This window comes from Littorina saxatilis, linkage group LG3 (assembly GCF_037325665.1).
Source record: "Littorina saxatilis isolate snail1 linkage group LG3, US_GU_Lsax_2.0, whole genome shotgun sequence".
NCBI classification, from domain to species: domain Eukaryota; kingdom Metazoa; phylum Mollusca; class Gastropoda; order Littorinimorpha; family Littorinidae; genus Littorina; species Littorina saxatilis.
This window is the reverse complement of record NC_090247.1, coordinates 620,689-633,490: the sequence shown is the minus strand read 5'-3', so window position 1 is coordinate 633,490 and position 12,802 is coordinate 620,689. Positions and strand designations below refer to the sequence as shown.

The 12,802-nt window shown below is 44.0% G+C and overlaps 1 protein-coding gene across 1 annotated transcript; it reads left to right on the top strand.

Annotated features, from left to right (window-relative positions):
* Positions 1–1,264: 1,264 nt before the first annotated feature.
* LOC138961350 (uncharacterized) lies at positions 1,265–12,303 on the top strand. The gene is made up of 5 exons (XM_070332957.1): positions 1,265–1,309; positions 1,895–2,006; positions 2,481–2,548; positions 4,097–4,213; positions 12,249–12,303. The coding sequence occupies exons 1-5, from the start codon at positions 1,307–1,309 to the stop codon at positions 12,267–12,269; spliced, it is 321 nt and encodes a 106-aa protein (XP_070189058.1). The 5' UTR covers positions 1,265–1,306; the 3' UTR covers positions 12,270–12,303.
* Positions 12,304–12,802: the final 499 nt, after the last annotated feature.

The window sequence follows — 12,802 nt, the reverse complement described above, 5'->3', positions numbered from 1 at the left end:
AGTTTTGGCAGATGAATCATCTTTACACCGAAACGTAAAAAATCAGCTCTCTGCTTGAAACAAAGTTAACATTCTGAATGAATACGGAGGAAAGAAAAAGCTCAGCCATGGACGAAACGATGATTGTGATCGAATTTATAAAAACGACCCAACCCTTTGAAATATAAATGAAATCTTTATCCGGTGTTTTGTTGAAAATGGTTTTGTTAGACTTTGCAAAATCGATGATTTTAATCTTGTAAGACATGTATATGAAAGCATTTTTGATGTTAAACTACCTGCATCTACCTATTTTAAATGGGGGGAGCGGGGGAGCTGTGAGAAACTAAGACTTATTTGTTACTCAGTAATGGTGAGCCCTAAATCAGTAAATGGCTTTCAAACAACTGCCGGCCGTTGCGGCAAAGTCACAATCTTCTGCCCTGCCGGATCAGACTGAATCGGGTCTTAGGCCAAAAAAAATAAAAAGGTGTGGTTAACGTAACATAGCCAAAAACAATAGGGTAGGAAGGTAGGCAATCACTTTTTTTTGTTTAAACTTTTTTTTCTAATGTATACAAATTAAACCTACTTGACAGGGAAATAAGTGTGAGACTCAAGCGCTTTCACTTTCATTGCGTTTTCTGCTCTCGTTTTCTTGTTTTCATTTTTTTTTAACAAATGTAATAAAAAGTTATAGGGTCGGCCCCTAAAAATAGGGTAGGTCGGGTTACCGTAACCACACCTATATTTTTTTTTAGGCCTTATAAGTTGATTTACCGCCTAGTGGCTTAGTGGCTTTCTCCGCTTGGTAGGAAAATTGATAGTCAGAACTTGAGACCCCCTACATGTCAAAACTACATGTAAAACTTTTCAACTGAAATTAGCGTTGCTGTGCTTAATATGAAGAAATCTTATCAATGTCAGTCAGGTCAGTCCTTGTCATATTGAATTGAAAAAATCTGAACATGTTTACACTTTGATTCTATGGCATCAATTTATTATTAAAAATGTTAAACATTGTAATAAGGTTACCTGTAATTATTTTAAATATTTTGTCAAATCAGTGAAGAGTTTTGAGCCATTTGTCTAGTCGTTCCCAGCTTTCATGTGAAGATCTTAAAGTGCTGATTACACAAATCCATGCAAGTTTTTACATAATATCCACAGTAAAATCATTAATTTGATAGTGAATGTTGAACCACAAAAATCCTATTCTTGTGTCAGGATTAATATTTTGGTAAGTTTGTATAAAAAGGTGTTTAATCTGAAACTCAGAATCTACTTCCGCACGAGATCGTACTTCCTTTTCCGGAAAATATCCAAGATGGTGAGTTTCTGGTTGACTCCAAACTCAAAGAATATCGTACATCATCTATTCTTATGATAATCAGTATGATCTTCGAAGTTCCCATCAGGCTCTATGTTTATCCATCTTGTATTTCAATGCTTAATTGCTCCCAGTTCAAAAGAAAAACGTGACATTATGACTCCAAATGATAAGCATGGATGATGTGTTTACCTCCTTTCTTAATTTGTAACTTTCAGTTTCAGTGTTTCGTGACCAGGAGAGTAAGAACAGAATGAGTATGTAACACGTAGTTTGGGCTTTGAGTATCATCTACCATGTCGTTCAGCTTTGGAACTACATTACGCATTTACAGTTCAACTTTGCCTTGGTAATATGTTGTCGAACTTGTTACACAGCTAGCAAACACATCCATTGATCCACTCATCCAGTGATGATCGCACGTATGCAAAGCATGTCATGCACTGATACAGGAATACGCGTAATTTGCTCAAAGATAATCTCATTTGAAGACCTGACAGGAATTTATCATTGAAGTATAGCATTATTGTGTGACCAGGCTTATTGACAAGAGAGCGTAGTAACAGTAGAAGTCTCTCTGTGCAGGTGAACGTCCCGAAGAATCGGAAGACCTTTTGCAAGGGCAAAAATTGCAAAAAACACACCATGCACAAGGTGACCCAGTACAAGGCTGGCAAGGCTTCCCTGTACGCGCAAGGTAAGATATTTATTAAAAAAAACCTTCTATAGGTTGGTAACAGTTAAGGAGGTGCAACAGCTCAGTAAAGTCGCAGGTGCTGACATAAGATTGAACGGCAAAAGATTACCATGGCGGAAAAGCTGGTTGAACACAAGAACGAAGGATATTAACCCGACAGAATGTTCCGTCAAAGACACTTGGGTGTGTCTGTCTGTCTCTGTTAGTGTATCTGAGTTGATCTTTAAGCGTGTGTGTGTGAATTACCTAATTTATCCTCTGAAATGGTTAATCTACATGATAAAGTGCTGCAGTCTGAATTTGAATGAGTTTGTGGGGTGATTTTAAATTCAGAAAGACGTGCTCAAGTTTGCCTCAACTACTTTGTCTTGGTGAAGAATTAGCCAGGACATCATCCATAAGCTATGTCTCAGTCTGACGTTCTCCCTTTGATTGTATATCATTGTCTTATCTGTCATTTGACTTGTCGAACAGGTAAGCGCCGTTACGACAGAAAACAGTCCGGATACGGTGGACAGACAAAACCCATTTTCAGGAAAAAGGTAAGCAGATTGTTTTCTATTTCAGTTTAACACTACAGTTGAAACTTAAATATCTTGCCAGTGGTGAGAAATCATGTTCTCCTTCCTGCACCCAAGTGCCTGTCTGTTGTTGGCTGCTCTGGTGGAGTGCTCTGAAGCTGGAGTTCTGACTGTGACAGAAGAGGCTGTGCTAGGGAAGGAGAGGAAAGTGCTGGTCATGGGTTATAGACACAGGCTGGACCTCTTTCTCAATGTCTGGTGTCTGCGTCTGTTCTGTGACAGCTACACTGCACATGACTGGAAAAAGTGTGCTGTTGACGCATATTTTTTGATACTGTACGCCAATTTTTTATCAAGTACATGCATGCCCTACGGCTACTGTAATGTTACAGATATTGATAAAGATCTACACACTGGGCTTTTGATGCAGAGGGTCTTGCCTATATTTTCAATTTAAGGCTTGTGTGTGAGAAATTAAAAAAACTAAATACTCGCTGGAAACTGTTACAGCTAGGCAATCTACAGACATGGGACTGGTCCGAATTTTATCGGAATTCCGATATTTTCCTTAGCTCACAGACCATTCTTGAGATCGATGCAAATTCGTTGAGGAAAAAAAAGAGGGGGGTGGTGGCATGAACCGTGCTGTCTGCGTCTGAAGTCAGTGCATTCGCACCCCAGCACTCGCATGAACCCATAGCAGTATCATGGGTCGCGTTTGATTGGCTGTCGATCTCCGACGATTATTGCCTAGGCCTATTTATTCACCGATGGCGGTTTGCGGGTTGTTTTGATTGGCTGCCGATCTCCAAACGCCGAAGGTGAAAAAGGTAGCATCATGGCGTCTGGATTCCGTATTGTTTTGTCGGCTGTGGAAGCTCTTACGATTGACGACCAAAGTGTGAAAAACAAGTGGAAAGCCAACTGGCTGTCAGAAGAAGTGACTGTCATTATCAACAAGAAAGAAAGGCGCCAGCTCATTGGCGACAGTATCGCCAAGATATCCATTCCCGGTCAGGCCGTGTGCACGTGGTGCGACAACGGCCACTGCATGGTGAAATACGGACTTGGTGGAAATAATGTGTTGGTTCTGAAAGTTTTCAAGTAAGTTTTGTGTGTGTGCGATTGTTATAAATTACACTTTTGTTTAAAAGGCTAAAACATATTATTCTTGTGGTTTTTATAGCTTTTTAAAAAGGCATGATCTAATTTTTTTGCTATCAGGAGAGGCCCCAAAATGGCCTTTATAATTCTAACATTCATTTTCCGTCAGGGGGGCTTTGCTGCCCCTGGACCCCACCGGGGGCCTATATGCGGCCCCTGGACCCCGGCTTAGTTTCCTACTTTTGGAACATTTGCTGGTCTCATGTCTGAATCTAAGGAAGCAATTGTCTGGGTATGTGGTTAATTTACGGGCTCATTAGGTCAATTTCTGCACTCGGTGACCAAGCCTCTGTAGTTCTTTGCTGGGTAACTGTGTAGTAATGCAAACAAAAAAGCACTGCCAAGGCTTTTGGTAGTTTTATTTTGGACACACCAGTGACGGATCATAAACTGTGCTGTGTGCAGGCCAAGACCACCAAGAAGATTGTGCTGCGTATGGAGTGCACGTCATGCAAATACAGGAAACAGCTGCCCATCAAGCGCTGCAAGCACTTCGAGCTTGGAGGAGACAAGAAGAGGAAGGTAAGTAACAAAGAGCCGATGTTTATGGCTATATCTGTACAGTGTGGTGTTGATTTGACTATGCTGATAAGGCCACACACAGAAAATATGTTGGTTTAGGGTAACCCAACCGACTCTATTTTTTCCTGCCGACCCTAAACAAAAATTAATTTCTCAAAATAAAAATCTTTTGGCGCATTTTGCGAACCATACCGAGACTAAGGGAAGTAACCTCCTTCGAACTCGACTAAATTTATTTGAGAAAAAAGACTACATACCGATACTATTTTTTTGGTCACGTTACCCTGAACCAACATTTTATTTTTTTTTGCCTAAGGAAAAAAAAAGTGTTTGCGGTATCCCGACCGACTCTATTTTTTCCCGCGACCCTAGACTTTTTTTTGGCATTTGGGGGAAACAAAAATAAAAAGTCTTTGTTTTTTGGCAAAATAATTAAAAAATATGGGTTTTTTGGGGGGAACAAAATCCCAACCCACTGACCCTATTTTTTTTGTTGCCTATGTTACCTTAACCTTTTAACTACCAAGTTTATTGTTGTGTAGACTCCCTCAGCTCCCAAGTTATTTTGAGCAGAGACGGTCAAAAATGGGTATGCGTGTTTAAATTATTATTACTCAGTTTCTCTTTGTCAGATTGATAAAAAAAATTGGTATGTTATTGGATAGGGATCAAACTTCAAAGAGTATGTGTTCTTCTTCTTGGTGGTATGTATGTCGCAGTGTTATCATGATTTATCTACCTGTTGACCTGTCAATAAAGTTGAAAAATTACGCTTACTTGTTGCTCCGGTATATCATCCGTTTCGCTGTCACTTGTTGATATTCATTGAACGATCAAAGTAGGTCAGATCAGCAGTGTTCACAGAAATGCTGATGTCGAAGCCAGAATCTTCTAATTGATGTCTATTTTCGTGGAGATAATCCAGCATAGTCATGAAATCAGGATCACTGTCATGTCGGCACCAAGCGCCCAACAAATTTGGTGAAAAAAGATCGATTGTAACTCTCACAGAGATCGAAAGCACATGGGGAAAAAACAAGGCGGAAGTGAGACAATCCCACAATGCATTTGCAACCGTCTTATTACTACTGCTCGCGCACAACAACCGCAAACAACCGAAACAGACGCTACACCGGCGAGGGGCGGTATCGGGCGGTATGGGAATGGCGGCAATGGCGGAAGACGGGCGGTATCGGGCGGTATGGTAGTTAAAAGGTTAAACAGACATTTTTTTTTTTTTTTGCCTAATGGCTGAAAACATTTGCATCAAACAAATTGGGCGGGGATATAGCTCAGTTGGTAGCGCGCTGGATTTGTATTCAGTTGGCCGCTGTCAGCGTGAGTTCGATCCCAGGTTCGGCGGAAATTTATTTCAGAGTCAAATTTGTGTGCAGACTCTCTTCAGTGTCCGAACTCCCCCCCCGTGTACACTACATTGGGTGTGCACGTTAAAGATCCCATGATTGACAAAAGGGTCTTTCCTGGCAAAAATTGCTTAGGCACAGTTAATAATTGTCTACCTATACCCGTGTGACTTGGAATAATAGGCCGTGAAAGGTAAATATGCGCCGAAATGGCTGCAATTACTGGCCGTATAAAATTTCATCTCACACGGCATCACTGCAGAGCGCCTAGAACTGTACCCACGGAATATGCGCGATATAAGCCTCATTGATTGATTGATTGATACATGGTCTATAAAATATTAACATTAAAAACAATGATGGCTAAGTTTGACTTGCCCTCATACACACACCCATGGCAGGATGGTTCTGTATGGCTAAGTTTGACTTGCCCTCATACACACACCCATGGCAGGATGGTTCTGTATGGCTAAGTTTGACTTGCCCTCATACACACACCCATGGCAGGATGGTTCTGTATGGCTAAGTTTGACTTGCCCTCATACACACACCCATGGCAGGATGGTTCTGTATGGCTAAGTTTGACTTGTCCTCATACACACACCCATGGCAGGATGGTTCTGTATGGCTAAGTTTGACTTGCCCTCATACACACACCCATGGCAGGATGGTTCTGTATGGCTAAGTTTGACTTGCCCTCATACACACACCCATGGCAGGATGGTTCTGTATGGCTAAGTTTGACTTGCCCTCATACACACACCCATGGCAGGATGGTTCTGTATGGCTGTTTGACTTGCCCTCATACACACACCCATGGCAGGATGGTTCTGTATGGCTAAGTTTGACTTGCCCTCATACACACACCCATAGCAGGATGGTTCTGTATGGCTAAGTTTGACTTGCCCTCATACACACACCCATGGCAGGATGGTTCTGTATGGCTAAGTTTGACTTGCCCTCATACACACACCCATGGCAGGATGGTTCTGTATGGCTAAGTTTGACTTGCCCTCATACACACACCCATGGCAGGATGGTTCTGTATGGCTAAGTTTGACTTGTCCTCATACACACACCCATGGCAGGATGGTTCTGTATGGCTAAGTTTGACTTGTCCTCATACACACACCCATGGCAGGATGGTTCTGTATGGCTAAGTTTGACTTGCCCTCATACACACACCCATGGCAGGATGGTTCTGTATGGCTAAGTTTGACTTGCCCTCATACACACACCCATGGCAGGATGGTTCTGTATGGCTAAGTTTGACTTGTCCTCATACACACACCCATGGCAGGATGGTTCTGTATGGCTAAGTTTGACTTGCCCTCATACACACACCCATGGCAGGATGGTTCTGTATGGCTAAGTTTGACTTGCCCTCATACACACACCCATGGCAGGATGGTTCTGTATGGCTAAGTTTGACTTGCCCTCATACACACACCCATGGCAGGATGGTTCTGTATGGCTAAGTTTGACTTGCCCTCATACACACACCCATGGCAGGATGGTTCTGTATGGCTAAGTTTGACTTGCCCTCATACACACACCCATGGCAGGATGGTTCTGTATGGCTAAGTTTGACTTGCCCTCATACACACACCCATGGCAGGATGGTTCTGTATGGCTAAGTTTGACTTGCCCTCATACACACACCCATGGCAGGATGGTTCTGTATGGCTAAGTTTGACTTGCCCTCATACACACACCCATGGCAGGATGGTTCTGTATGGCTAAGTTTGACTTGCCCTCATACACACACCCATGGCAGGATGGTTCTGTATGGCTAAGTTTGACTTGCCCTCATACACACACCCATGGCAGGATGGTTCTGTATGGCTAAGTTTGACTTGCCCTCATACACACACCCATGGCAGGATGGTTCTGTATGGCTAAGTTTGACTTGCCCTCATACACACACCCATGGCAGGATGGTTCTGTATGGCTAAGTTTGACTTGCCCTCATACACACACCCATGGCAGGATGGTTCTGTATGGCTAAGTTTGACTTGCCCTCATACACACACCCATGGCAGGATGGTTCTGTATGGCTAAGTTTGACTTGCCCTCATACACACACCCATGGCAGGATGGTTCTGTATGGCTAAGTTTGACTTGCCCTCATACACACACCCATGGCAGGATGGTTCTGTATGGCTAAGTTTGACTTGCCCTCATACACACACCCATGGCAGGATGGTTCTGTATGGCTAAGTTTGACTTGCCCTCATACACACACCCATGGCAGGATGGTTCTGTATGGCTAAGTTTGACTTGCCCTCATACACACACCCATGGCAGGATGGTTCTGTATGGCTAAGTTTGACTTGCCCTCATACACACACCCATGGCAGGATGGTTCTGTATGGCTAAGTTTGACTTGCCCTCATACACACACCCATGGCAGGATGGTTCTGTATGGCTAAGTTTGACTTGCCCTCATACACACACCCATGGCAGGATGGTTCTGTATGGCTAAGTTTGACTTGCCCTCATACACACACCCATGGCAGGATGGTTCTGTATGGCTAAGTTTGACTTGCCCTCATACACACACCCATGGCAGGATGGTTCTGTATGGCTAAGTTTGACTTGCCCTCATACACACACCCATGGCAGGATGGTTCTGTATGGCTAAGTTTGACTTGCCCTCATACACACACCCATGGCAGGATGGTTCTGTATGGCTAAGTTTGACTTGCCCTCATACACACACCCATGGCAGGATGGTTCTGTATGGCTAAGTTTGACTTGCCCTCATACACACACCCATGGCAGGATGGTTCTGTATGGCTAAGTTTGACTTGCCCTCATACACACACCCATGGCAGGATGGTTCTGTATGGCTAAGTTTGACTTGCCCTCATACACACACCCATGGCAGGATGGTTCTGTATGGCTAAGTTTGACTTGTCCTCATACACACACCCATGGCAGGATGGTTCTGTATGGCTAAGTTTGACTTGCCCTCATACACACACCCATGGCAGGATGGTTCTGTATGGCTAAGTTTGACTTGTCCTCATACACACACCCATGGCAGGATGGTTCTGTATGGCTAAGTTTGACTTGCCCTCATACACACACCCATGGCAGGATGGTTCTGTATGGCTAAGTTTGACTTGTCCTCATACACACACCCATGGCAGGATGGTTCTGTATGGCTAAGTTTGACTTGCCCTCATACACACACCCATGGCAGGATGGTTCTGTATGGCTAAGTTTGACTTGCCCTCATACACACACCCATGGCAGGATGGTTCTGTATGGCTAAGTTTGACTTGCCCTCATACACACACCCATGGCAGGATGGTTCTGTATGGCTAAGTTTGACTTGCCCTCATACACACACCCATGGCAGGATGGTTCTGTATGGCTAAGTTTGACTTGTCCTCATACACACACCCATGGCAGGATGGTTCTGTATGGCTAAGTTTGACTTGCCCTCATACACACACCCATGGCAGGATGGTTCTGTATGGCTAAGTTTGACTTGCCCTCATACACACACCCATGGCAGGATGGTTCTGTATGGCTAAGTTTGACTTGTCCTCATACACACACCCATGGCAGGATGGTTCTGTATGGCTAAGTTTGACTTGCCCTCATACACACACCCATGGCAGGATGGTTCTGTATGGCTAAGTTTGACTTGCCCTCATACACACACCCATGGCAGGATGGTTCTGTATGGCTAAGTTTGACTTGCCCTCATACACACACCCATGGCAGGATGGTTCTGTATGGCTAAGTTTGACTTGTCCTCATACACACACCCATGGCAGGATGGTTCTGTATGGCTAAGTTTGACTTGCCCTCATACACACACCCATGGCAGGATGGTTCTGTATGGCTAAGTTTGACTTGCCCTCATACACACACCCATGGCAGGATGGTTCTGTATGGCTAAGTTTGACTTGCCCTCATACACACACCCATGGCAGGATGGTTCTGTATGGCTAAGTTTGACTTGCCCTCATACACACACCCATGGCAGGATGGTTCTGTATGGCTAAGTTTGACTTGTCCTCATACACACACCCATGGCAGGATGGTTCTGTATGGCTAAGTTTGACTTGCCCTCATACACACACCCATGGCAGGATGGTTCTGTATGGCTAAGTTTGACTTGTCCTCATACACACACCCATGGCAGGATGGTTCTGTATGGCTAAGTTTGACTTGTCCTCATACGCACACCCATGGCAGGATGGTTCTGTATGGCTAAGTTTGACTTGTCCTCATACGCACACCCATGGCAGGATGGTTCTGTATGGCTAAGTTTGACTTGCCCTCATACACACACCCATGGCAGGATGGTTCTGTATGGCTAAGTTTGACTTGCCCTCATACACACACCCATGGCAGGATGGTTCTGTATGGCTAAGTTTGACTTGCCCTCATACACACACCCATGGCAGGATGGTTCTGTATGGCTAAGTTTGACTTGCCCTCATACACACACCCATGGCAGGATGGTTCTGTATGGCTAAGTTTGACTTGTCCTCATACACACACCCATGGCAGGATGGTTCTGTATGGCTAAGTTTGACTTGCCCTCATACACACACCCATGGCAGGATGGTTCTGTATGGCTAAGTTTGACTTGCCCTCATTCACACACCCATGGCAGGATGGTTCTGTATGGCTAAGTTTGACTTGCCCTCATACACACACCCATGGTAGGATGGTTCTGTATGGCTAAGTTTGACTTGTCCTCATACACACACCCATGGCAGGATGGTTCTGTATGGCTAAGTTTGACTTGCCCTCATACACACACCCATGGTAGGATGGTTCTGTATGGCTAAGTTTGACTTGCCCTCATACACACACCCATGGCAGGATGGTTCTGTATGGCTAAGTTTGACTTGCCCTCATACACACACCCATGGCAGGATGGTTCTGTATGGCTAAGTTTGACTTGTCCTCATACACACACCCATGGCAGGATGGTTCTGTATGGCTAAGTTTGACTTGTCCTCATACACACACCCATGGCAGGATGGTTCTGTATGGCTAAGTTTGACTTGCCCTCATACACACACCCATGGCAGGATGGTTCTGTATGGCTAAGTTTGACTTGTCCTCATACACACACCCATGGCAGGATGGTTCTGTATGGCTAAGTTTGACTTGTCCTCATACACACACCCATGGCAGGATGGTTCTGTATGGCTAAGTTTGACTTGTCCTCATACACACACCCATGGCAGGATGGTTCTGTATGGCTAAGTTTGACTTGTCCTCATACACACACCCATGGCAGGATGGTTCTGTATGGCTAAGTTTGACTTGCCCTCATACACACACCCATGGCAGGATGGTTCTGTATGGCTAAGTTTGACTTGCCCTCATACACACACCCAAGGTAGGATGGTTCTGTATGGCTAAGTTTGACTTGCCCTCATACACACACCCAAGGCAGGATGGTTCTGTATGGCTAAGTTTGACTTGCCCTCATACACACACCCATGGCAGGATGGTTCTGTATGGCCAAGTTTGACTTGCCCTCATACACACACCCATGGCAGGATGGTTCTGTATGGCTAAATGCACAGTTCCACGTTTTCAGTGTTTGTGTGTAATACTTTTCAACTGGGAAAAAATAGGATGCTTTTGGCTCATCAAACAACTAACCTTCTCAAATCACTGAGGGTGGGCAATGCCAAAAAACATGGTGCCCGGAGTTTGTATTCAGTAGTCATGGATTCAGGAATCTCTTCGTTGTTTAATTTTGTGGTACATGTAGGATGACACAGCAGAGTATGTCCTGAACAAGTCTTCATGCTGTAGTCTGTGCAGTGAGCTTCATGCTGTAGTCTGTGCAGTGAGTCGTGTCTTCATGCTGTAGTCTGTGCAGTGAGTCGTGTCTTCATGCTGTAGTCTGTGCAGTGAGCTTCATGCTGTAGTCTGTGCAGTGAGTCGTGGTCATGTAGACTGGTTAGAAAATACGGTGGTGGTCATCACTTTCAAACGTTTTTCGTTTTTACTGAGCTGTGAATTTGACGCTGCTACATGTAGTGCTAACAGCTGTAGTGTGAGGTGAACATAGGCAAGAAATCCAGTGTCTTCCTGCACCCAAGTGCCTGTCTGTTGTTGGCTGCTCTGGTGGAGTGCTCTGAAGCTGGAGTTCTGACTGTGACAGAAGAGGCTGTGCTAGGGAAGGAGAGGAAAGTGCTGGTCATGGGTTATAGACACAGGCTGGACCTCTTTCTCAATGTCCGATGTCTGCGTCTGTTCTGTGACAGCAACACTGCACATTTATACTACTAGGCTTTGATGAATTCTTGGAGGTACAGTAGTCAAATGAAACTGGAAGTCGAAAGGCCTCATGCTGTCAACTTTGACCTGTTCTGTCTAAAATAAAATAAAATAATGGATGGACTTCCAAGTTGCCTATTTTACCAGACCGGATCTTGTGATAATATATGATGCTAGCTGTGCAATTGATAAAGTTTTTTTGGATTTGGGAGTATGACAACAGCCGAAGTGATATTTGGTGATATCTCTTGTGATCGTTAAGAAACTTTGAACACTTTGGAGGTCTCTGGTATGGTGTGTGCTTGGAATGTGAAGGTGTTGGAATGTGAAGGTGTATCTAATATTCAAAAGTTCATGATTGATTGTAAAAACTCAATGGTTTTTATTTTCTTCTGTTTCAGGGCCAGATGATCATGTTCTAGACTGGGTGTACAAAATAAAATGTGGAAAAAACTACTGCTTGTGTGATGTTCCATTGAAAGTGTGTGATGTTCCATGGAAAGTGTGTGATGTTCCATTGAAAGTGTGTGATGTTCCATTGAAAGTATGTGATGTTCCATGGAAAGTGTGTGATGTTCCATTGAAAGTGTGTGATGTTCCATGGAAAGTATGTGATGTTCCATGGAAAGTGTGTGATGTTCCATTGAAAGTGTGATGTTCCATGGAAAGTATGTGATGTTCCATTGAAAGTATGTGATGGATTGTGACACAAGCTCACTCTTTCTCCCTCTCTCCTGTTTTGTACACATCAGTTACAACTCCCCCATTCACACGCATGCAGACACACACCAAACAAATTAAAGATCACTGATGGAAAGGTTGATGAGACACCTTTCAAGTTCAAATCAGATTTTGGCAGACATGACCAATATTGATCAGCAAAACAAATCGGTAGCGCTATAGCAGTCATGCCACTAAAATATCACTTGGGTTACTTTTCTTGTGCTGTGCAAAA

What these genes read in the sequence shown, in the direction of transcription:
- LOC138961350 (XM_070332957.1), top strand. An exon ending in AACCCATTTTCAGGAAAAAG is followed by an intron (nt 2,549 to 4,096) that starts GTAAGCAGATTG and finishes TGCTGTGTGCAG; the next exon opens with GCCAAGACCACCAAGAAGAT. An exon ending in GAGGAGACAAGAAGAGGAAG is followed by an intron (nt 4,214 to 12,248) that starts GTAAGTAACAAA and finishes CTTCTGTTTCAG; the next exon opens with GGCCAGATGATCATGTTCTA.